We start from the raw sequence: 23,094 nt of genomic DNA, 5'->3' as shown, positions 1-23,094 counted from the left end.
CTCTACATTAAATCATTAGAGGCTTTGGTTTTATCTAATGTGGATAAGTACTTTAGGACTCCTTGAAATCCAGATATCTGCTATTGGCTTTTACTAGTAGTAGATTTTAGTTATTCTGCATTCTACTTAAGTCTTAGATCTGCAGTGGAATAATTTATCAGCATAATAAAAATTCTTCACATTCCCCAACCAGAATAATTGGTACATATTAAAAGTAGTGAGGGCTAAATTCAGCAATGGTGTGGAGTGTCGTGCTGCATCTAGTATTACACAACACAACAATAAATATGGAAATTACTGCTTTGTCCTGCAATGCAGATCATTGGTTACAAAAGTCTGCATCACAGCTTCCAGTATCGGGTCCGCAGCGGTATCCAATCAGAAAATGTAAGCTTTGGGGGTATAGGGTAAGTCGCGCTTTACATCTTAAGGCACTGAGTAGGTTTACCCAAGAATTGGTCAAGTTACAAAAGTGAAGTTTAAATAAAGTAGTTCAAAATATATTTTTTGCCCTTGGAAAATTGGAATTCCTGTTGTTCGTCTTACCACCCACTTAGGAGCCTTTACATGAGGTTTGATTATAAAACTACAAGTTAAACATTTGCTCCATTATCACTGAACTACTCTGTCTATATTACCAGAGCTGTAGAGTGTGTATGATTAGTGCTTCAAGAACATTTTGTTGAATGCCAAATCTTAAGGAGCTCATAGATTTACTGTAAGAAACTATTTAAAAAGAGCAAAAAAAAAACGTGGACACTTGGAAGCCATTGGCTACATTTATTGGAAAATAGCTGAGACACGCTTAGCAGGCTGCCCTGAGAACAGATATGGTCACCTATGTGATCTTCACGTCTCATAACTCACAAGCTGTTTAAGCCAAACAGGTTTCCATGTGTAAAGTAACATAGTGTGTTAGGCGCAAAACAGTCTATTCCCCTTCAAAGTTGATCAAGAGGAAGGAAAAAGAAAAAGACTCCAATGAGGTAGAAGCCAATTTTCCTCATTTAGGTAAAAAAAAATTCCTTCCCGACTCCAATCAGGCAGTCAGAATTAAACAGATGCTGGTAGAGATCTCTGTATTGTCCTGATATATTTATACATAGTTATTAGGTTCCCCCTCAGCCGTCTTTTTTTCGAAACCAAATAATCACAGTTTTGATGACCTTTCTGGGTATTCTAGTCCGCCCGCATTTGTACCCGCTCAACTTCTGATATGTCCTTCTTGAGTAACGGTGCCCAAAACTGTGCACAATATTCCATGTGTGGTCTGACCAGTGACTTGTAAAGAGGAAGAACAATGTTCTCATCATGTGCCCCTAGACCTCTTTTGATGCACCCCATGATCCTATTTGCCTTGGCAGCAGCTGCCCGACACTGGTTGCTCCAGTTAAGCTGACAGTTAACTAAAACCCCCAAGTCCTTTTCCATGTCAGTGTTCCCAATTGGTTTCCCATTTAGTGTGTAACGGTGACATGTATTTCCTGCCCATGTGCAGAACCTTACATTTATCAGTGTTACACCTCATTTGCCACTTTTCTGCCCCCAACTTATCCACTTGCCACTGTATACTGTCCTCTCTTCTGTTAATTACTTTACATATTTGCAGATGATACAAAAGTATGGATATTTTACTGGGCAATTCTTCTACCAGGTAATTAATAAATATATTAAAAAGAACAGGGCCCAGTACTTCCCCTGTAGTAACCCCTCCAATATTGCCCCCTGTGGTACTCCACTAGTAAGGTTGACCCAATTAGAGTATGTACCATTTATAACCCCCCTCTGCTTTCTATCACTAACCAGTTACTTACCGACTTACACACATTCTCACCCAGACAAATCATTCTCATTTTATATAACAACCTTGTATGCGGCCCAGTATCAAACACTTTGGAAAAGTCCACATACAAAAGATCCAATGACTCTCCCCGATCCAGTATAGAACTTACCACTTTGTAGAGGCTGATCATATTTGTTTGGCAGGAGCGATCTCTCATAAATCTGTGCTGATATGAAGTTATACAGCGGTTTTCCTTGAGGTCCTCCAGGATAACATCTCTTAGAAACCCTTTAAATATTTTACCCACAGTAGAAGTCAGACTTACCGGTCTGTAGTTTCCAGTTTCACTTTTTGACCCCTTTTTCAATACCGGCACCACATTGGCTATATACCAATCCAGTGCAACAGACCGCATCAGTATAGAGTCCTTACATACAAGAAACAAGGATCTGTGTATCACATTACTTAATTCCCTTAAAAACCAGGGGTGTATGCCATCTATTTGTCTATTTTAATCTTTTTAATGTGGGTCTGCACTGATTAATGTCTGAGTCGTTTCTTGGTACATTTAGTGATACAGTTAGGAATTTCCAATCTATGTGAGATTAAGCATCCTGACATACTTAATACGGCATTCATACATTTTAGGATTCTATCTTAATGTAACATTAGAAGTCTCCATTTGTTTGTCACTAAGTTTATTAATTGCCCCAAAGGGCATTAAAATGTATTAATTCCATTTTATACTGTGTCAGCAATTATTATGACACACTGCCATCACTATAATGCCGATGCTGGCATGGATTCAAAGCAAACACTATAGAAGCAGCACTAGATTGCCAGAATGAAAACATTTTGAACAATACAAACATCTGGAAGTAATCTAATAAAGTAGTTGAGACTTTGCCTCACAGGCACATGATATAAAGAGAGTTTGTTTGTTTAAGATGGATGCTCTTTTATCAGTGGCCAAGTTCACAAAGTTGATGAGTGTGAACGTCAGAACTATATTAAAGTTTAGAGCCGTCAATCTTTTAGATAAACTCACAAGTTCAAACACCAACATACGGTATACGGTGACGGTTCACAACATTTTATCACAGAGGAAACCCGAGAAGAAAAAATGTATCTTAAGGATCCCCCATTACTCTCCTAAAAGGGGTGCCACCATGGAAAAAGTTTCAGCAAACCCACAACAAAGTTCTTGCAAAACCTGCATGTGCTACGGACCACTCACACTAAGATTTAAGCATCCGTGAATCATATATGGGGACTAAAGAAAAAATAGATTAAGTTTAAAAAAGTTTTACTAATTATTAATAAAAAAGGTAATGAAAGTTTAAAAACGAAAAAAACCTTTTGCCATATTTATAATAAAAGAATCCAAATGCCTGACGTCACACAAAAATTGAGCCATTGCACAACTATGTTGTTGGAAAAATAAAAAAAAATGTTTTTTTTTCAATTTCACTCAAACTGAGATTTTTTAAAAAGTTTTTCAGTACATTAAATAGTACCATTAAAAATTACATCTCTTCCCGCAAAAAACAAACCCCCAGACATCTACATCGATGTATGAATAAAAGAGTTAGGATTTTTTTTTAAAAGGGGGGAGGAAAACACGAAAATGGAAAAAAAAAGAGCCATGTCCTTGAGGGGTTAAAAAGATCACATGGCACTTGCATGCAATATGATGTGAACGCGCGTGTGATGTGAGGTTTCCTATTGAAATCAATGGGAAACACTTGTGATCCTCTGACGCGTGTGAAACACGTGTCTAAGGATCGCAATTTCACAAAAGTGATGCGAGACATTGTTGCATGAAAAAAGCCTCGAATCAGAGTGCAAAACGCACATTGGAGTCTGTTTCTCAGACCAATATCACACTCGCCTGTGTAAATAGGAAGGAGGTCATATGGCGCAGAGTGTTAAGGCGGTTGAAATGCATTTCTAAGCTCACGACCTGAAGGATGCGAGTTAAATCCCCGCATGGTTCAAGCAGCCGGCTGAAGGTTGAGTCAGGTTTCAATTCTTCCGAGGTCGATAAAATGAGTACCCAGCTTGTTGGGGGGCACAAGATGACTGGGGAAGGCAATGGCAAACCACCCCGCAAAAACAGTCTGCCAAGAAAACGTCACCCTAGGCCAAGGGACTTTACTAGAGATAAGCAAGCATACTCGTCCGAGCTTGATGCTCGTTCGAGTATTATGGTGCTTGAGATGCTCATTACTCGAGACGAGCACCATGCGGTACTCGTCTCGATTAAACGAGCACTGACCATTGAATTCAATGGAGCCGGCTATACAGCCGGCTCCATTGAAAGCAATGGGCTGCCGGCGAGCGCGGGATGAATTTTCGGGAAGGGCTTAAAAATATAAGCCCTTCCCTGAAATTCATCCAGAAATGTGTAAAAAGTAAAAAAAAAAAATACTCACCTTGTCCCGGCAGACGGAGTTCAGCCGCGGCCGGCCATTCTCCTGAACTGCTCTCTGTAGTATTCAGCAGCCGGGGATTTAAAATCGCCGCCTGCTGAATGAGCTGCCTCTGATTGGTCACAGCCTCACCAATCAGAGGCAGCTCTCACTCACCCATTCATGAATGGGTGAGTGAGTGCTGCCTCTGATTGGCTCAGCGCAGGGACCAATCAGGGGCAGCTCTCAGTCATATAAAAAAATGCAGAGCACCAGTCATATACAAAAATGCTCGAGTCGCCCATTGACTTCAATGGGGTTCGTTACTCGAAACGAACTCTCAAGCATCACTGAAAGTTCGACTTGAGTAACGAGCACTCGAGCATTTTGGTGCTCGCTCATCTCTAGACTTTACCTTTACCATGCAATATATCATTCTTTGCTGGAATTGACTAGCAAAAACATTGAAAGTGTCAGTTTTGCTCTATCTTTATTCATTTAGGAGTTAGGTGACGGCAAAGTTTCACAAATTGCTTTTATTGACGTGTTTGATGTGTCCACTAGAGATGAGCGAGCCTACTCGGTTAGGCAGTTACTCTCTTCCCCCCGCAACCCCCCGAGCCTGCTCGGATCACTAAGCAGTTACTCAAGAAGAGGGATGCTCACTAGAGTAACTGCCTTACCAAGTAGGCTCGCTCATTTCTAGTGTCCACCATTCTGCTGGATGCACACGGTTAAATGTTCAATCCAGTCTTCATGAACATGTTGAAGAACTGCAGGAGATAGTTCTTCATGGCACTTAGGATTAGTCATTGCGTATCTTTCCCACATACAAAAGAGACTTTACACATATCTCTGGGGCTAGTTAGAGGTCCAGTAGAATAGCCACTAAGGTTGGTGGACTAAACCCCTTTGGATTTTTATTGGAACTCATCTGTACTTGCATTTCTCAGAAACCACTAATTCTTGGACCATGGGCGAATCAGTGCTGGCGGTGTAGAAACATACCATATTAACACAGGATATGGTAACACACAGTTGTCATCTATTCATACATTTCCAGGAGGAATTGCACAGGAATGATAAAATACAGAACTCTAAAAGGTACCTTTACAGGGACGGTTATGGCACATAAGCACCTGATAGCCATCACACTGATTATTATTCCCGTGCTTTCACACAGAAGTAATGGTCATTCAGAGAATAGAGGCAGAGAGGATGGAGATCTTTACTGGACGCCCACCTCCATTCACCGCAAACAGATGAACAACTGCCTATTTACATAGGTCAGTAGTCGCTTGGTTTGTAGGTGAGCTAAAAGCCAAGTGATTCTGACAGGCGAGCCAATTCTCACTCAATGCCCACGAGATGGCGAGCACCCGAATTTGCGGTTCACAGCGATTATTTGGGCGATAATTGCTCCATGTAAAGGTACCTTAGGCAAAGATGTTCCAGACCTTTTTTGCTTTTTTCCTTGTTGGTTGTTTGTCAATATATCGTATTAAGAATAAAACACCCTTTTTGCCCATTTACTACTGGATTGGCTTTACTTTTGGCTTAAAGGGGTTGTCCCGCGCCGAAACGGGTTTTTTTTTTTCCAATAGCCCCCCCGTTCGGCGCGAGACAAACCCGATGCATGTGTTGAAAAAAAAAAAAGGATAGTACTTACCCGAATCCCTGCGCTCCAGTGACTTCTTACTTACCTTGCGAAGATGGCCGCCGGGATCTTCACCCTCGGTGGACCGCAGGTCTTCTGTGCGGTCCATTGCCGATTCCAGCCTTCTGATTGGCTGGAATCGGCACACGTGACGGGGCGGAGCTACGAGGAGCAGCTCTCCAGCACGAGCAGCCCCATTCAACACGGAGACCGGACTGCGCAAGCGCGTCTAATCGGGCGATTAGACGCTGAAAATTAGACGGCACCATGGAAACGGTGCCAACTTTGTTTCGCGGGACAACCCCTTTAAGACCTTAATACACTGCCATCTTGGATCTACAAGGGCTTCAATATCCTCATTTTACCGCCTTTTCCAAAAAAAGTGTTTTTCCTCTAATTACCTCATTATTGATATTTAGGCGAACTCCTCGAGCGCAGAAGCTTTCTAATTTACACATTTTGTATATACGTCTGTTATTAAGGACTCCTGGAGATTTCTTGGATCCTCCCTGGTCACGCTCTTATTTATGGATGTCTGTTTGATGAAGTGTCCCGTCTGTTCCAGTGCTGGGCCTTTCTTTGGCTAAGCCAGTGTTTCCCAACTCCAGTCTTTATGGACTCCCAACAGGTCATGTTTTCAGGATATCCTATAGTAAGAACACCTGTGGCAATGTCTGAGGCACCGGCAATAATTACATCACCTGTGCAACACTGAGGAGATCCAGAAAACATGACCTGTTGGGGGTCCGAGGACTGGAGTTGGGAAACACTGAGTTAAGCTGTCTTCACCACATTAGTCCTCCATATTTTAGATCTCATTTCCATCCTTTTTTCCGAGGCGCTGTCCTTTCTAACAAAAAGCATTTACCTAACAGATATGTCAGGAGGCGACAGATCCTCTTTAAAGAACTTAGACTAAGTACATAATAGTATTTATAAAGTCAAATTCATGTCAAACCGATGCTTTATTCTTTTTTATTCTATTGCTTACAAAGTAAACATGAAATTTTGAAAAATTGTAAAGTCAAAAATATTTCTTAAGTGCTACAGGTCAGAGTTAAATATAAACCACACTGAGTTACACATTGAACATGAAGACACACTATTCCTATTTACCCCCCTTAATACACACAGAACTGTGTAAGTGTACATTGTCACAGGTTTCTCTTAGGGCAGAGTCCCTCATTGTGGTAAACCGCATGTAGTCAAACCCTGTCCACCTGCGGTGGCCTATGGCCGAAAGACTTCCCCAGTAAGGGTTCCTTCATTCGGGTGTATGCATTTTTGGACACACCTCAGCAGAACATATTTGCACCCTAAACTAGGCTTTTTTGCGTATTATGAGCACATTTGCACACCCCCCCACTGGTTTCTGTGGGCACCTTTGGTGTGCAAATAAGTAGTGCATGCTGTGTTTTTTACGTGCGGACAAAAAAATATATATATATTGCGAACGACCCCATTAAAATTAATGGGTTCTATTTACTGCTTATTGTGTGTACGAATATGCCCATGTGAAGGAGACCTAAAAGAGCAGAATCGCAGGTAGAATTGTGCAAATACTGTCCCAGCCAAATGTGGCAGCTGTAGAGTGGAACCCTACACTTATCCTTTTTGGCTTCTGGGTTCTTAGGATTGGTTCCTACAGGTTCCAAATAATGGCTAATTCATTGTAGAATCTATTACAACAAGCCTTTGATATCAATTAACATACAGATAGGCATCTATAAATCAAACAAACCTATAAATACTGCCAAGTAAAACTACATTTACACGGAATGATGATCACTCAAAATTCACTCAAATGACAGTTTCAGTGACAGTTCTGAGCGATCATTTTAGCATAACTCCAAGTAGCTAATTAGCTACTTAAGAGTTATGCAGGCAGTGCGGGATACCACTGTGATAGCTTTGAGAACAAAGCAGCTATGTTGTATATGCAAACAGCTGCATTGTTCTTGCCTGTGGGATACCAGCTAAAAGAATACAATCAGCACCGCCTGCTGAGAAAATCAGCGTGCAGTGCTGATAACAGTCATTGGTGTTTTCCAGCTTGCTAGAAATCAACAATGAATGAATAGTGCACAATGGCCGCGCTTTTAGACGCAACGATTACTTAACAGACAGCTTTTGACCGAATTTTGAGCGATAATCGTTGTGTCTAAATGGGCCCTAACCCTTTTACGACGACGACTGCTACTGGATGTAGTTAGACCAAAAAGATACTAACATATTATTGGTCACAAGTATCAAAAAGTTTCTGAGAGATAAAGTGTCCAACAAGAAAACGACGCCACGCTAATTTATATTTTTAAAAAGTGAGTTTGCTGATGTAAGAGTGGCTTTTATACTACTAACATTTGTAATATGTGATGCCCATGGTTTCTTACTGGCACAGCTTGAGGACCAAAAAAAAAAAAGGAAATAGTAGACTAGTTCCTTGTACGAAACAAAGGCTACTGAAAGGAGTAGAAAGTAAGAAAAGAGACACAAAGTGAAAGATTCTTTTTGACTTTGTACCTGCCAACCAAGAGTTTCTACCCATAAAACTACAGAATTGTACATTTACGATTCACATCTGTACGGTACACCATCGATTTGTAAGCCATCAGCCTACATCCATCAGTATCATGTACTGTCACATTTAGGCTGTTTCCACCCACGTTACATCTGCAAACTTTCCATAGATCACTTCCCACTTCCTCTCAATTATTCAGAGAAGCACCTGTTCCATCGGCGCCTTCACATGTATTCACCAACATTCGCGAATAATCCAAAAAGTAAACGTCATTTTACAGGTTTTAAATAGGACCTGACACCGGAGAGCTGGTAGGAGTCCTAGAAATACCGAATTAGTAGGCATTATGCAGACTTATTATTGGTCTTCTAATCATCCAAAAGACTAATCTGAATGGTTTATGTTCTCTAGTTTCTAAAGAGTTCAAAGGACTGCTGATAAATGTATCAAGTGGGCCAGTCTTATGGAGAAAACTCCCCTTCCATGTGCCCTATTAGCGCATATGGATGGCATATAGGGGGTCATCCCTCCTCTGTGTGTCAGAATGGAGAGCCGCTTTCTAAGTGTTGCTCCCAATATGGAGGGCTTTAGTTGCCCTTGTATTAAACAAGCAGTCAATTATCTGAATCCTAGCCATAGAATGCTACATTTCCATGTAACTTTATAGTCACTAACACTGCATTATAGAAAGGGACTTTATATTTTTGAACAGTTTTCATTGTAATACGAAACAAGACCGAGCAAAAGAAAGATTTATAATATAGGAGAAAATGTTGGAATTTTTTGTGTTTAAAAGATTTTTAAGATTATCCAAGTACTTGCTGTCAGGCACCAGAAGACATGAGAAGACCACATGAATCACAGAATGGTAGAGTTGGGAGGGACCTCCAGGGTCATCGGGTCTGACCTCCTGCTCAACGCAGGATCACTAAGTCATCCCAGACAGATGTCTGTCCAGCCTCTGTTTCAAGACTTCAATTTACGGAGAACTCCCCACCTCCCGTGGCATCCTGTTCCACTCATTGATCCCCCTCACTGTCTAATATCTAATCTGTGTCTCCTACCTTTCAGTTTCATCCCATTGCTTCTAGTCTTCCCTAGTACAAATCAGAATAGCTCTGATCCCTCTGCGTTGTGACAGCCCTTCAGATATTTTGCATGTTTGGCAATAACGATTATAGCAGAAACAGAAGATATTTAATTATATATTTTTTAATTAAATAACTTTCCTTTAACAGCAAAGTATGCAAAATGTTCTTTAATTACCCAAGCAAGTGTGTCATATTTATACAAGGGACCTTATTTGTCCCTGCTCTCCTCTTGCTTGCATGCTTATAATCCCATCAGCATTGTATTCATGTATATCATACCGTACGACAGAAAGGGAAAAAAAAAGCCATGCCGTGATCAACCACATTTTATCTGCAAACCTTTCATAGGTCACTTCCTACTTCCTCTAAATTATTCATAAACCTCCTGTAGAGCCTCTACATATATCCACCAACATTCTCCGACAAGTCAAAAAGCAACTTTAAATCCTCATTACACGTTATATGATGCTTTCAATCCATTTTATTTTATTTTTTTCCATTGCAGTTTTTGGTGCAAGTTTTTGGCGAAAACTAGAAGTGGATGCAGCAGGAAGGAGAAGTCCATTCATATTTTCAAGTCCTTTTAAACCCACTTCTGGCTTTGGTTAAAATAAACTGCATGAAGAACAGCCACAAAAAATTGAAGTTTTTGCTGATAAACACCAAGTTTGAAACCACCCTATAGTCCTGGAGAAATAAAAATGGCTGAACCGATTCTCTGACTGCCCGATACACACTGCATTAGTATGCATCGGTCGTATAAGACACTAAATGCTGCTCCGACCGGCCGTGTGAGCAGCACCTGTCCATAAAAACAGCAAGTAGTGTATTTGATTGATGATGGATAATAGTGTACAGTTTGCATCAGGTAGTCAGAGAAGTGGTGCGGCCATTACTAGAACAGAACCCTCCCTATGAGGTCTTACAAATGGTGGACTAGTAGGTATAATGGTACCTTCTTAATGGCCTCCCAATGGTGCATGTTAATTTAGTTTCCAATGAGTTTATTGCAGATTGTACCAGAATTTCAAGTTGTCCCCTTTCCGCAGGATAGGAGATAAATTGCTGATCGGTGGGGTCCCACTGATGAGACCCCCACCAACTCATCTCTCTTGTCCCCCTGACTGCAGGTTTATTGCACCCCCAGAGATAGGAGGAGAATGAATGAAGTGTTGGATGTGCAAGTGCACCTTAACTCTATTCACTTTCAATGGGACTGCCGAGAAACCCTGAACAGCACCCGCGTGGGTATTTCCGTCAGACCCATTGTAATAAATGGAGTGCTGACCTTTTAAAGTGACGTCACGGTGGTTAGAGAAGTGACCTCTGCAGGGACAGGAAAGCGGGACATGGGAGTCCCATTCTCGAGATCAGCGGGGGTCTCAGTGGTGAGACCCTCACTCATCAGCAAGTTATACCCTGTCCTGTGAATAAGTGATAACTTGAAATTCTGATACAACCTCTTTATTTTTTAAATGAAATTCTCTTTAAAAACAAAGTTTCTTTAAAGTACATGAAATGTTCTGTAATTTCCCAAGTGCATCGTAGCTACATAACAGATTTAATTTGTCCGTTTTTTCTTGTGTTTGCATGCTTAGAATCACGTTGGCATTTCATTCAAGTCCAAGAAAGGAGAAAAAAAGCCACAAAACATTATATAAAAAGACACAAAGCAAACCACATCATGTTTGTTTTCTCACTAGAAGGCCTCTTTCACACGTGATAAAACGCCGCCCGAAAATCCCAACCATCTGAAGCATTGAACTCCAATGAACTCCATTCAGATGGGCGATCTTCCGATGCATAAAATTGGCCATCCAGAAAAGCTAGCGCATACGGTTATTATACAATAACCATCACAGTACATTAGACACTCCCTTTAACTCCTTCACATTGCTAGTGCAATCGTGTGATCAATAATCACTTGGTTCCCTTTTGACCAAATATGGCAATTCCAAAATGACCTCATTCAATAGAAATGAATTCAAAAACATCCTATACAATATCAGTCATGAAAAAAACAGCGTTTAATGCAAATCCTTACGATGAAGACATCCGTTAGCATATGCTATACTTTGATTAATATATATTACTGGCCACTATGGGATAGAAAATCAAAAGGGAACACGCCAGGTACTTTATGTTGTCCTCACGGAGGGCAGCACATTGTAGTGTCAGGCATGCTGATTCCAGCGGTGTGTCACTTTTGGGGTAATGTGTAGGGATTTTGGAGAACTTATGACTAGTTTCTGAAGCTCCCAGCAAAAGGCGAGTCCAGCTTATTCATAAGGACCTAGTAGACTGGCAATTTTCTTAGTATACAGTGTAATGGCTAGGAGACTGTCAGTAAGGACAATAGGGTGGGGTCTACCAGGTCCTCATGAATGAGCTGGACTGTGTCTGTCACTCAGTGAGCACATCATAAAGTACCCGACCGATTCCCTCCATCAGTCTGTTCCTAAGAAAACGATGAAGTGGTAATATACATGCAAACAACTGTAGTTTATATATTTGGTGTGATTGCTCTTAGCAAGAGAAACTAAGTAATCTTGTAGATATGATAGCTTTTAATAGCTAACAAAAATACATAATGTTATTGCAAGCTTTTGAACCTCTCAGGGTCTTTCTTGCCTGAAGAAGGATTCTGAGAAGATCTGAAAGCTTGCTATAACATCATGTATTTTTGATAGTCATTAAAAGGTATCATATCTACAAGATTACTTGGTTTCTCTTACGGAGAACAATCACACTTTGCTCTACGGGCTAACATGGTATCAAATTCTTCTTTTATATATTAAGTTGAGGTTTGGATAAGTCTACTGCCGAAATTGGGTAAAAAGACTCAGAAGAATGTATTCTTTAGCAAACTGGGTTTGCACATAAAAACTTAAAGAAAGTATGTCATAAATTGATATGAGCAAATGGTCCTGATGATGACAATCATTGCCTCAACATACATAGAAAATTTCCTTGATCTGATCAGCACTGAGTTAATAGTCAGGGACCTCCACATTATAAGAAATACCTTTATTTTGCATAGATTGGTAAATTATGTCAGACTGACTTTTGGGGGTGAAAAGGCGTCTTCCTACAAATATTTATATAAAAAATTTGAAAAAAGAATCAATCTAAGTCTTGCAAAAATCCCAAAACAAATGCCTTTTCTAAAACGCCCCAAAATCTGTTAATTAGGTTTTAATTTTCTTTACACAATACTGTGGGGGACATTTGATGCTGGGCATAGTACACATTTCCCTGCTGCACTTAATACATGAAGAGCTGCATGCCTCTTCGTACGTTAACCATATCCTCAGCACCTCCATGCACTAAGAAATGTATACCAGGTCCAACCTGCTGTACCCTTATGGTATAATTTCCACCAATTTTTGGTGTAAATTATACATAAATCTGTCGATCCAGATGGCCAACCTTCCCAATGAGCCCCTCACACTTTTGAAAAATGTGCTGAAAGAAGAAAGGTCGAAAATATTTGCGCAAATACCGGCTTGTGCAAAACGTTGCAACCTTTTTACGCCACAAATGTGTCCCTTTCAGCTTTAGTTTTTATTGCGTTTACAAGAGGCTATGAGCTAGCCATATTTAGACATATAATACGTAAGATAGCCTAAGAGGATCCAATACTTTTTCGCTCCGCCATTTCAATTTTCCAGGATAAGAAGAAGTGGCCTAAGGTTGGCTTGCTATTGGCCACAAGCATAACCTGAAGATCCTGTACTCTGATGCACAGTCTGTAACAGGACCACCCAACTAGGACACGTATTTATAGTATCGGTCTCCTTACATGGGCAGAAGGATCTTTCGAGGTCTGGGCTTAGCACTCAGATCAGCACTCCACAGAACTATGGAAATAAGATTAGAAATAGACACAATCGATAAATTCACTAAAAGGGTTTTGCCATGACTTAAAATTACTTCACAACCACTCTGTTCTTCCTGGTTGCTGCTGAGCAGGACACGTGACTGCTTCAGCCAATCACTAAGCTAAGCAAAGACCTTCATTGGACAGTGATTGGCTGCAGCAGTCACATGTCCTGCTCAGCAGCAACCAGGAAGAACAGAGTGGTTGTGAAGTAATTTTAAGTCATAGGAACACCCCTGTAAGAAAATACTGACGCCATGACATTCTTTGGCAAACATATTGGAAGATAACTATATGGGTATAGTTAGATTTTAACCCATCAGATAGCCACATAGTAGTACAGTCCCTCAAAAAACATGATGTTGATATATACCCAAGAACGATCATGTGTGCCGCACGCGTAGCAAATACACAATGGCATACATACTTGCTGCGTGTGACCAATCCCCATGCGCTATCTTGGCATATATGAGCATCGTGTGTCGCACGTGATGAGAACACGCCCCTTTCGAGATCAGCCTAATTTAACATCGTTGGACTACAGTTCCCATTACCACATCAACACACCATTCCTGGCTACTGAGAATCCGGTTTATTGGTCTAGAGGTTATGACAGGCTTTGTGCATTTCTTAAAAAAAAAAAAAAAATCATACAAATGCCTCATCTAGGAAAAAAAAAATGTAAAAAATAAAATAACAAAATTATATATTTCTAAATTAAATCCTGTAACAGAGATACGCTACACACAACAACTAGCACAATGCTGTAGTTTATATTAGAAAAATATCTATTTTCTCCTTTTTTTTCTTCCCTTTAAGGCAGTGCAGCTATACAAATGTTAACAAACCACTCCAAAACCGTGTCCATCACAGGCATGCTGATGGGACTAAAAAATGCAGGTTTTATTTCATGGATTATATTGGTTTTTATTATTATTTGTTTTGTAATAAACTAGTTTTCTACGGAAATGGCAGTTTAAAATGTGTTAAAGTTCATAAAGGTAAATCTATGTAGGTGAGCCGCTATGGTGTAGCATTAGACATTCACTGGTTAAGGTTGGAGTTAGCCCGCTTTATGGGGGATAGTAATACAATGGGTTTCTGTCCCTATGCCGGCTCGGCAGCATTCAGCAGGGAGGCATGCACTCCAATATGGCCTACATGGTCCCGACGCTTGACCCGCTCTGTCCCAAGTTCACACAACTGAATGGTCGTTACTGTGCACACCGGCTAATATGGTATGGTTGAGCGAGGATGCCGATCTGTCGGATCCCTCTTGGGGACCATTTGTGTTTTCCGTTCTCTGGCAGCACAGGATCTGTTTGAATGTGGCGCTCATTTCCTTGTCCCGATAGGAGTAAATTATGGGATTCATGGCAGAGTTGAATTCAGCCAGTAGTAGGAAAAACTTCTCATAGTCCAGAATGTTACACTGCGGACAACATACGTCAAGTAGTAGGAGAACCAGGCCGGGGGTCCAACAAATAATAAAGGCTCCTGCAATGGAAAGAAAATAAAAAGTTGGTTAAATATGCAGCTTACTTAAAAAACTGAGAACCTATTTACACCTGCGTTCCTGCAATCAAGCAGGAGCAGGTTGCGTGCTGCCGAGGACCCGGAGGAGAAGGCAGAAGCATTTTTCAAATTGACCATATACAGGCTTAACAAAACTAAACTTCCTCAACTCAGAGGCCTCTGCAGGGCGCTCTACTGCTCCAAATGAGAAGAAATTCAGACAAAGGTCGTTACAGACAATACATTCTCTATTTAGGAGAAAAAAAGTGTTAGTAAAATAGTCGCCGAGAGGTGGCAGATCTATATTTTAATATCTACGGCTGCCCCTATGAAAGGGGGTGAAATGTTAATTGTTACTTCTCCTGTTATTGCAATTGTCCTGTTCTATATAGCGTTTAAGACTATATCCCCAAGCGTTAATAAGGGCAACCCGTGCCTGGCGCAACTTTGCAATTTTTCCCGGTTACCCTGGTAACCAGGGTGTGGTATATAAGCAAGGGCAGGCCAGAAGAGCTGGAGAACAAAAGCTGGACTAATGATGTGAACACAAAGTTTCCCCCGACGACCACATTAGTGTGCTTTTACATCTGTGTTGCAACCTCCCTTAGGAGGTTCCGTCGCAGATCCGGCAATACTAGTAGACAAGCGCTGCATGCAAGGCAGCAGAGCAAATTACAGCTTCTGCTCATCTAAGAGCTCGTGTTCATCTCATCATTTCTATAATATACTTCCATTAAAAATGTTGTTGCTTTACTAATGTAAATCATATTTGAAGAGGCTGCTAATAGGGGTCTCCCTTCCAGCTTCTCTGCCATCCACTCTGTACAGAGCTTTCTCAGTTACAAGGACATAGAGACATTTCCTTATTAATGGGGGAGCAGTTATCACAGGTGGCTCCTGTGTACTCAGAGGCTATAGGTTGACAGATCTGCAGACATTGTGATAATCTCCACAATCTCTGCCTCTCCTGTGATTACAGTATCTGTGTGAGTGTGTCTGTGCATACTAACCATTGGGTATACTAACCATTTGACCAGAATGTGTTTGAATGCCTAAATCATTCTGGGAAAGCAAAGGGGGATGGGCATTCAGAGATACTGACTCCCTGGTGATTGGACTAGAGACAGTGAAATGCAGCATAGGAATTCAGGGCAAGTAAGTGCAGGACAGTGAACTCCTGGCAAAATGTTAGGCTTGCTATATTACATGCCCCCTCCCCAATAGTGGATTACAAACAACAGAGCAGACGAAAAGTGGAGAAGACCACCTGAAAATCATAACTTAGACATGAAACGGGGTACAAACAACAGCAAATGACAAGGTAAAGAGAACTTGTGATATTTTAGAAAACTCAGATATGATTTACAAGTATAAGTCCTATTAGAAGATCTTTAACAATAGTTAACAATAACTCCATTCATTTTCCGAACTTGGTTGCAGTACAAACATTAAAGCACGATGAAAATGCAAGACTGAAACGTCTCCTGAAAAAACTATTCCGTCATTATGCACGCCTGAATTTATTAGCAATGCACGACAGATCCAGCAGAGAACACTTATACAAGAAGTATGTAAAGTCATGGATATGATTCATTTTCATACAAGGTCAAGCAATTTGGGCAGGAAAGCACTAATTGAAAATGATTTTCGAAGACATTTTGGTTCTCGTCTTCTTTCCTGGGGAAAATGTGTGACACAATCCAGATCATGCACGACGCTCGGCAAACACTTGCTTTACATTACTCACACAGTCTACAGATTTGTGTGTTTATCTGGGCATGTTAATCACATCTGAAATATGTTGGCTCATGCTTACAAGAGTCAGTACAATCTACAGTCTAGAGAGTGGAGATCAGGATACAGCGCACAAACCAATGGAAGTAGGCCCATTTGGCGTGGATACCAATAAGGGTTTGTGTAGGTTATGCCAAACTATTTAATAAGTTCATGATGCACTTAGCCTCTTTACATAAACAGATTTTACTAGCTGAAGTGGTTCGACCACCAATTCACTAGGAACCAGCAACAGCATTGTGCATGCAGGGGCAAAATAGAACTCATCAGATTCACCGGCATGCTCCTAGTCCATTTAACAGATTGGACTGCATAAGCTATTAAGTAGAAGTAAGGGTGTTTTCACATCTGCATCCGGAGTTCCCCCTTCCTGCTCAAATCGGGGAGCAGGAAGGGGAATCCCCAGGGCCAAATGGCTCAGTCTCAGGACGAAACCGAACAGCACCAAATGGACCCCATTGAGTAGAATTGGGTCTGCTTGGTTTCCGGACAGTTGCCCGGCTTTTAGAGGGATGAAATAGAGCAGCATACTGTGCTTTTTCTTCCGGTATTTTGAGTTGGATTTGCGGTGGAACATCCAACTGAAGGTCCCAACGCAGATGTGAAACCACCCTAAAACAGGTTATTAGAAGAGGAAAAAAAGTAAAAAGCTCTGTTCACGTATCCATCCTAGTTTGTGTTTGTATCAGAAACCACAATGCATTGCTGGATCCGTCTCATGTTAAATGGGTTGTACCCGAATCACAAATGATCCCCTATGTACAAGATAGGGAATAACTTGCCGATTAGTAAGGGTTTCACCGCTGAGACCCCCATTAGATGTTGCGTAGGGGGGTCTTGTCTCCCTCTCTGCCTGTCACTGTGGGGTTGGTTAACCCCCCGTAGCAACGTCAGAATTAATGGAGCTCTGAACAAGAATGTGCGGCAGCCCCTCCATTCATTTCATTGGGGCACTGAAAGTCCCACTGAAAGCGGATGGAGAGACAGTGAACGTGCTCAACCAACGCTCTATTCTGCCCCCTCATTACTCCAAGATTGACGTAAGCCCGCAATAAGGACAACGGGGGGGGGGATCCCCGTTCTCAGGATAGTAGGGGTCCCACTGATCAGCAATCCCCTATCCTTTAACTTATCATGGGGCCCATTGCTGTATTCAGCGTTATTGCTGCCAGGAGAGTCAATGGGGGCCTCCGAGCAACTCTGACTGCATGAGGAACATAACCAAAGAAGAAAGTGATAACCACAATAAGATCATGCGTAATATCTCAAGTGCTCGTCGCTAGGAAGCCTCCAGATCCTTTAGCTGTCTGGTTCTTTAGAATTTGTCTGGTCGAGCGCTTATCACATAACAGGTGCCCCAAGGCGGAGGTCATCAGGATAAGTGGCTGTCAAGTCTTCAGCTCCCCTGCAGCAACGCAAAGAACATCAGTGCCACAACAGCTGCAGCAGCTCTCCACTCGAGTGCTCCGCGGACGGAGTTATCAGCTGGAGAAGTGCCCTCCATTACATCCACTAAGGAAAGCGTATCAGTAGATAAGCTTTGCTGAACTTACATTCCATTCATTTATATTGGGGAACTAGATTTTATACTACATCGCGAATACCCCAATAACCACTCATATGCTGCGGCAGGGGGCAGTGCAGTAAGGCTTTGGTCATCACACATTTCCGCATGTCAGTAACGTTGATGATTGATTCCTTACTGACATAATTGGTTAATTTAGCTGTAAGATCTAAAAAAGAACATCTATTAAATCGCCAGATCGCACCAGGCCGGCTGCTCGGACTTTGCTATAACCAACTGGGAGGCTTCAACAACAGGTCTGCTGCGACCCATTCATTTTCGGGCACTGTAATGGTCCCAGGACTTGTTCAAACGGCCGTATTTGTACTGCGTATTATGCGCGTGACGTTTGCGTGCGTACTATGCAAACAATAGGGTCTATTGATTTCAATGGATTCATTCACACAAGCGCATTTTTCATGCAATGAATCTTGGTCGCATTTGCGCAGCGCATATCCCAGTGAAATCAATGGGCTTACAAATTTGCGCGACATATGCAAAAAAACCTGCATATTCATGCCGCATAAAAAAATCTATTAGAGTGCGGGAAAATGTTGTGTATTTTCCCCCACAAATACACACTGCAGCTGGCAAAATACACGGGTGTAAGTGCATTTCGGTTGCGCAAACATGCAGCATATTAGCGTGTCAGAAAAGCACTTACACCCATGTGAGCCAGTGATAAAATTTGCATGCGTAATATGCGATGAATAGAGCCCATTTAATTCACATAAGCAAATTTTTTCACACTATCGCGCAAAAAAAATGAGATATTTGCGCAGTGCAAGAGCCCACTGAAGTCAATGGGCATGACATATGCAGAAAACGTGTATTCGCAGTGCACATAGTGAACATGATGTTGCGTGTATTTATTTGTATTCACAAACTTGCGATGTATTCGCGTACAGAAATAAATGTGGAGCGAGCAAAATACACAAACATAAGCGCATTTCGGACACACAAACACGCGACACATTTCTCTTTGCCCCTCCGAGCACTGGATGTCCGTAAGCATCTATGTTTAAATTGCAAGCGGCCTTCACTTAATATACATGCAAGGAGTTTCCAGAATCCACTTAATGAGCAGTAAAATGGTTTTATTAGGCAATATTAGAATCCGCGATGACGCTTAGGACCAAGGTCAACGTAACCCTTGTGCGGTCGACTCCAGACATCTTATTATGGATTTTAATATTGCCTAATAGAAGAAAGCTCATTAAGTGGATTCTAGAAGCTCTTTGTATACTATATCCAGTAGTGCTGATCCCGTATCGTGGACTACAGCAATAGGTGAGCAGCACTTGTCTATGTGTTGCCTTCATTAGATGGCCCAGGGTTATATGTGAATGAGGTCATGCAAGAGCAGCCGGAGGAAACTAGGAATAACCTGGACAGGAAAGCATTTCCTTCCTCCGTTGAGCAATCACCCAGAGACTCTAACCACCAATAATATCGGCAATTCTGCATCCATAGAATGGATGGAACTTCATTAGAATCACTCAATTCATACCATTTCAAGAGGTTCTCCTACAACATGTCATGACTAATAGACCAACAACTCAAGACCAAGAAACTAAGCTTTAGTTCTGCGTGCTATGGTTTGGCATGGACGGTCTCTACGTTAGATATGGATGGGGGTTTTGGAGGTTATCGATTGCTTTTCATTGAGAAGACCTAAACTATGCCTATGAAGAAAACTTTTTTTTAAGGAACCTTCCACTTCTGAACCGCAATTTACTACATGGGGTCTTCAAGAACTTCTTGGGTCAAAGCGTTTTATTCTCCACTCATGTCGAGAGTTAACGTGAATTCAGAGTTCTTCATACTAGAATGCAATGCATTGTCTGATGACTGTTAGAACTTAGTAGATGGATGTAGGAAAATGAAATGGAGCCAAGAATGTATTTGAGACGAACGAGGAGATTTTGGAAAGCAAGTGCAGTAAACCACAGTATATTCAAAGTTGCACATTCTGTAAAGGCTCAGTTACATATATAAGGGTGCATTCACACGGGTTATTTTCGCGTGTGAGTTCCGTCCGATAGCGATAGAATTCCATTTAGTCGGGAATACGTGGGACCTGTTCTCATGATCGAAAAGGGTTCAAGGTAATTGGACACCTGAGCAAGAACCAAAAGTAGTATTTATTTCCATATGTTAATACTTAGTGGGGCTCCTCTGGCCTTGATGACTTTGGATACTCTGTGTCATACTTTCTACCAACATCTCATATAGTTCAGCTGGTATTTCTCTCCATTTATACAGCAAACATCTGGCGAGTTCTCTCAAAGAAGATGGACAATATTCATATTTCTTAACTCAACTTTCCAGTTCATCCCAAAGATGTCCATTCAGTAGGGAGCAGGTCGGGACTCTGTGCAGCCAGTCCAACAGTGGAACATCAATAGCCTCAAACCAACATAAAACAGCATTGGATTTGTGAAAATGCACGTTGTCTTCTTGGAAGTATGGTCACATTGTTGGCAAAACATTATTGTCTAGGATGTCAAGGTACACCTCCATGTTCTTGGTTCTTGCCAATACAGTACAAGCAACGGACCGAGACCATGCCACGTAAACCATCCCAGATGCAACCTCCACCATACGTAACTATTGGCACTACACATGCAGGCAAAAGGCATTCCCCAAGCTCCTCCCCACCCAGGTACATCCATCTGATTTGAATATGGAGTAGATTGATTCTTCAATCAATAAAACGTTCTTCCATTGCTCAACTGTCCAATGGCGACGCTCCTTGCACCATAGTAGGCCACTGTATTCTGCTTTGTGATGGATAGCTTGTGTGCAACGGCATAACCCCTATATTCAAGGGTGTGCAGTTCCAGTCATAAACTACGGCTGACACCACCTATGTAGTATGGTTTAGTATTCGTGGCATGCTAATAAGATCGAATCCATTCGATTGATTGGGGAGTCCGACTACTTTTGGTAGGACAGTGTACAGTGCCTTGTTGTAACATCATTTAAGTGTTGCACTTTTCTCTGTCAATCATTCGGTACATGCCTGATGAAGGAGCCTCTGTGCTCTTTAAGCTTGCAAATAGAATTTTTCCGGTTAGCCAATAAAGGAGTCACTTCTAAAATATTTTTGTCCTTTTTATGCAAATATATTTAACATCCCATAAATCAGGTAGTAGAAGATGAAGTCATAGGGGAATGTTGGAAACCTCTTGGCATGGCCTAAATACATGCCGATTAAATAATATTGGAATATGGAGATTTGGAGTATTACCATGCTGGCTCAGCAGGGCAGTAACTAGACAGAGGGAAAAAAATGCCTCCGGCAAATGAAGAGTCTGTATAGTATCAGTCTAGGAAGAGTGAGTGACATAAGGATCTGTGTCAGGAAGGAGACGCGTCCTCTGTATGATAAGCTACTGTTAGAAGCATCCTCTCATGTATATCTGTTGACGAGACAGAAGACGTTTGGACATCTCTAAACACAGAAAAGGATGTTTTATTAAGGAAATGCATGATTTATCAGCAACTGGAAGTATCAGACTTGACAATACTATGAGACTTGGTGACATCGTAGGGTTAAACTAAAAAGTGTATTTCTTCCCAAATCTAAAGAAATGCCGTAAATTAAAAAGAATAGTGAAAGTGCATTAATTAGGCTTTCTTAATTATATATTTCTGTTTGGATTCAATGGTCAATTTTTCAAAAAATGACATGAGGCTTTGCAGCCATATCAGTTGCCAATGTAGATAGTCAACTGATGGTGAAGAGATGCTTGTTAGTCCCCGAGTAACTATTCAAAAGTGACAACACAAAGATATGGATCCTTATGCAGTCAATGACTCAATGTAACCAAGAATGTCTTCACTCATCTAGAGCAAGTAGAGATGGTGAAGAATTGAAATAGAAGTAGAATGGTAGCGTTGGAAGGGACCTCCAGGGTCATCGGGTCCAACCCCCTGCTCAGTGCAGGTTTCACTAAATCATCCCAGACAGATGTCTGTCCAGCCTTTGTTTTAAGACTTCCATTGAAGAACTCACCACCTTCCATGGCAACTGGTTCCACTCATTGATCACCCTCACTGTCTAATATCTCCTCCCTTTCAGCTTCATCCCATTGCTTCTAGTCTTTCCTTGTGCAGATGACAATAGGGCTGATCCCTCTGCACTGTGACAACCCTTCAGATATTTGTAGACAGCCATTAAGTCTCCTCTCAGCCTTCTAGTTTGCTAGCTAAACATTCCCAGATACTTTAGCCATTCCTCATAGGACATGGTTTGCAGACCACCCACCATGGTGGTAGCGCTTCTCTGAAGTTGATCCAGTTTGTTGATGTCTTTCTTAAATTGAGGTGCCCAATATTGGACACAGTATTCCAGATGAGGCCTGACTAGGGAAGAGTAGAGGAAGATAATTACCTCACATGCTCTAGAATCCATACTTCTCTTAATACATCCCAGAATTACGTTTGCCTTTTTTGCTGCTGCATCACATTGTTGACTCGTGTTCAGTCTGTGAGTAAACCCAAGTATTTTTTTTTTTTAACACATGCTGCTGCTTAGCCCAATTCCTCCCATTCTGTATGTGCTTTTTACATTTTTCTTGCCAGATGTAGGATTTTGCATTTCCCCCTCTTAAATACCATTCTGTTAGTAACTGCCCACTCTTCAAGCTTGTCTAGATCTTTTTGAATCCTCTGTCTTCTCAAGCGTTCTCTATCCCGACTAGCTTTGTGTTGTCAGCAAATTTGGTCAATTTCCCCTCAATCCCCTCCACTAGATGATTTATAAAAATTCTGAACACCACCTGGTCCAGAACAGAGCCTTGCGGTACCCCACTTGAGACATTCTTCCAATTGGATGTGCAGCCATTTATGACCACTCTTTGAGTACGATCACCC

The 23,094-nt window shown here is 41.4% G+C and overlaps 1 protein-coding gene across 2 annotated transcripts in view; it reads right to left on the bottom strand.

The window, feature by feature from the left end:
• Positions 1–13,461: 13,461 nt before the first annotated feature.
• LPAR1 (lysophosphatidic acid receptor 1) overlaps positions 13,462–23,094 on the bottom strand; it is a 120,986-nt gene continuing 111,353 nt past the window's right edge. For both annotated transcript variants that reach the window (XM_066604380.1, XM_066604381.1), the window contains one exon: positions 13,462–14,837. In XM_066604380.1, coding sequence (XP_066460477.1) covers positions 14,536–14,837 — 302 coding nt within the window. In that variant the 3' untranslated portion in view covers positions 13,462–14,535. The remainder of the gene's footprint in view (positions 14,838–23,094) is intronic.

Source organism: Eleutherodactylus coqui, chromosome 5 (genome assembly GCF_035609145.1).
Source record: "Eleutherodactylus coqui strain aEleCoq1 chromosome 5, aEleCoq1.hap1, whole genome shotgun sequence".
NCBI lineage: Eukaryota > Metazoa > Chordata > Amphibia > Anura > Eleutherodactylidae > Eleutherodactylus > Eleutherodactylus coqui.
The sequence above is the reverse complement of the archived record's forward strand: the minus strand, read 5'-3'. Positions and strand labels throughout refer to the sequence as shown.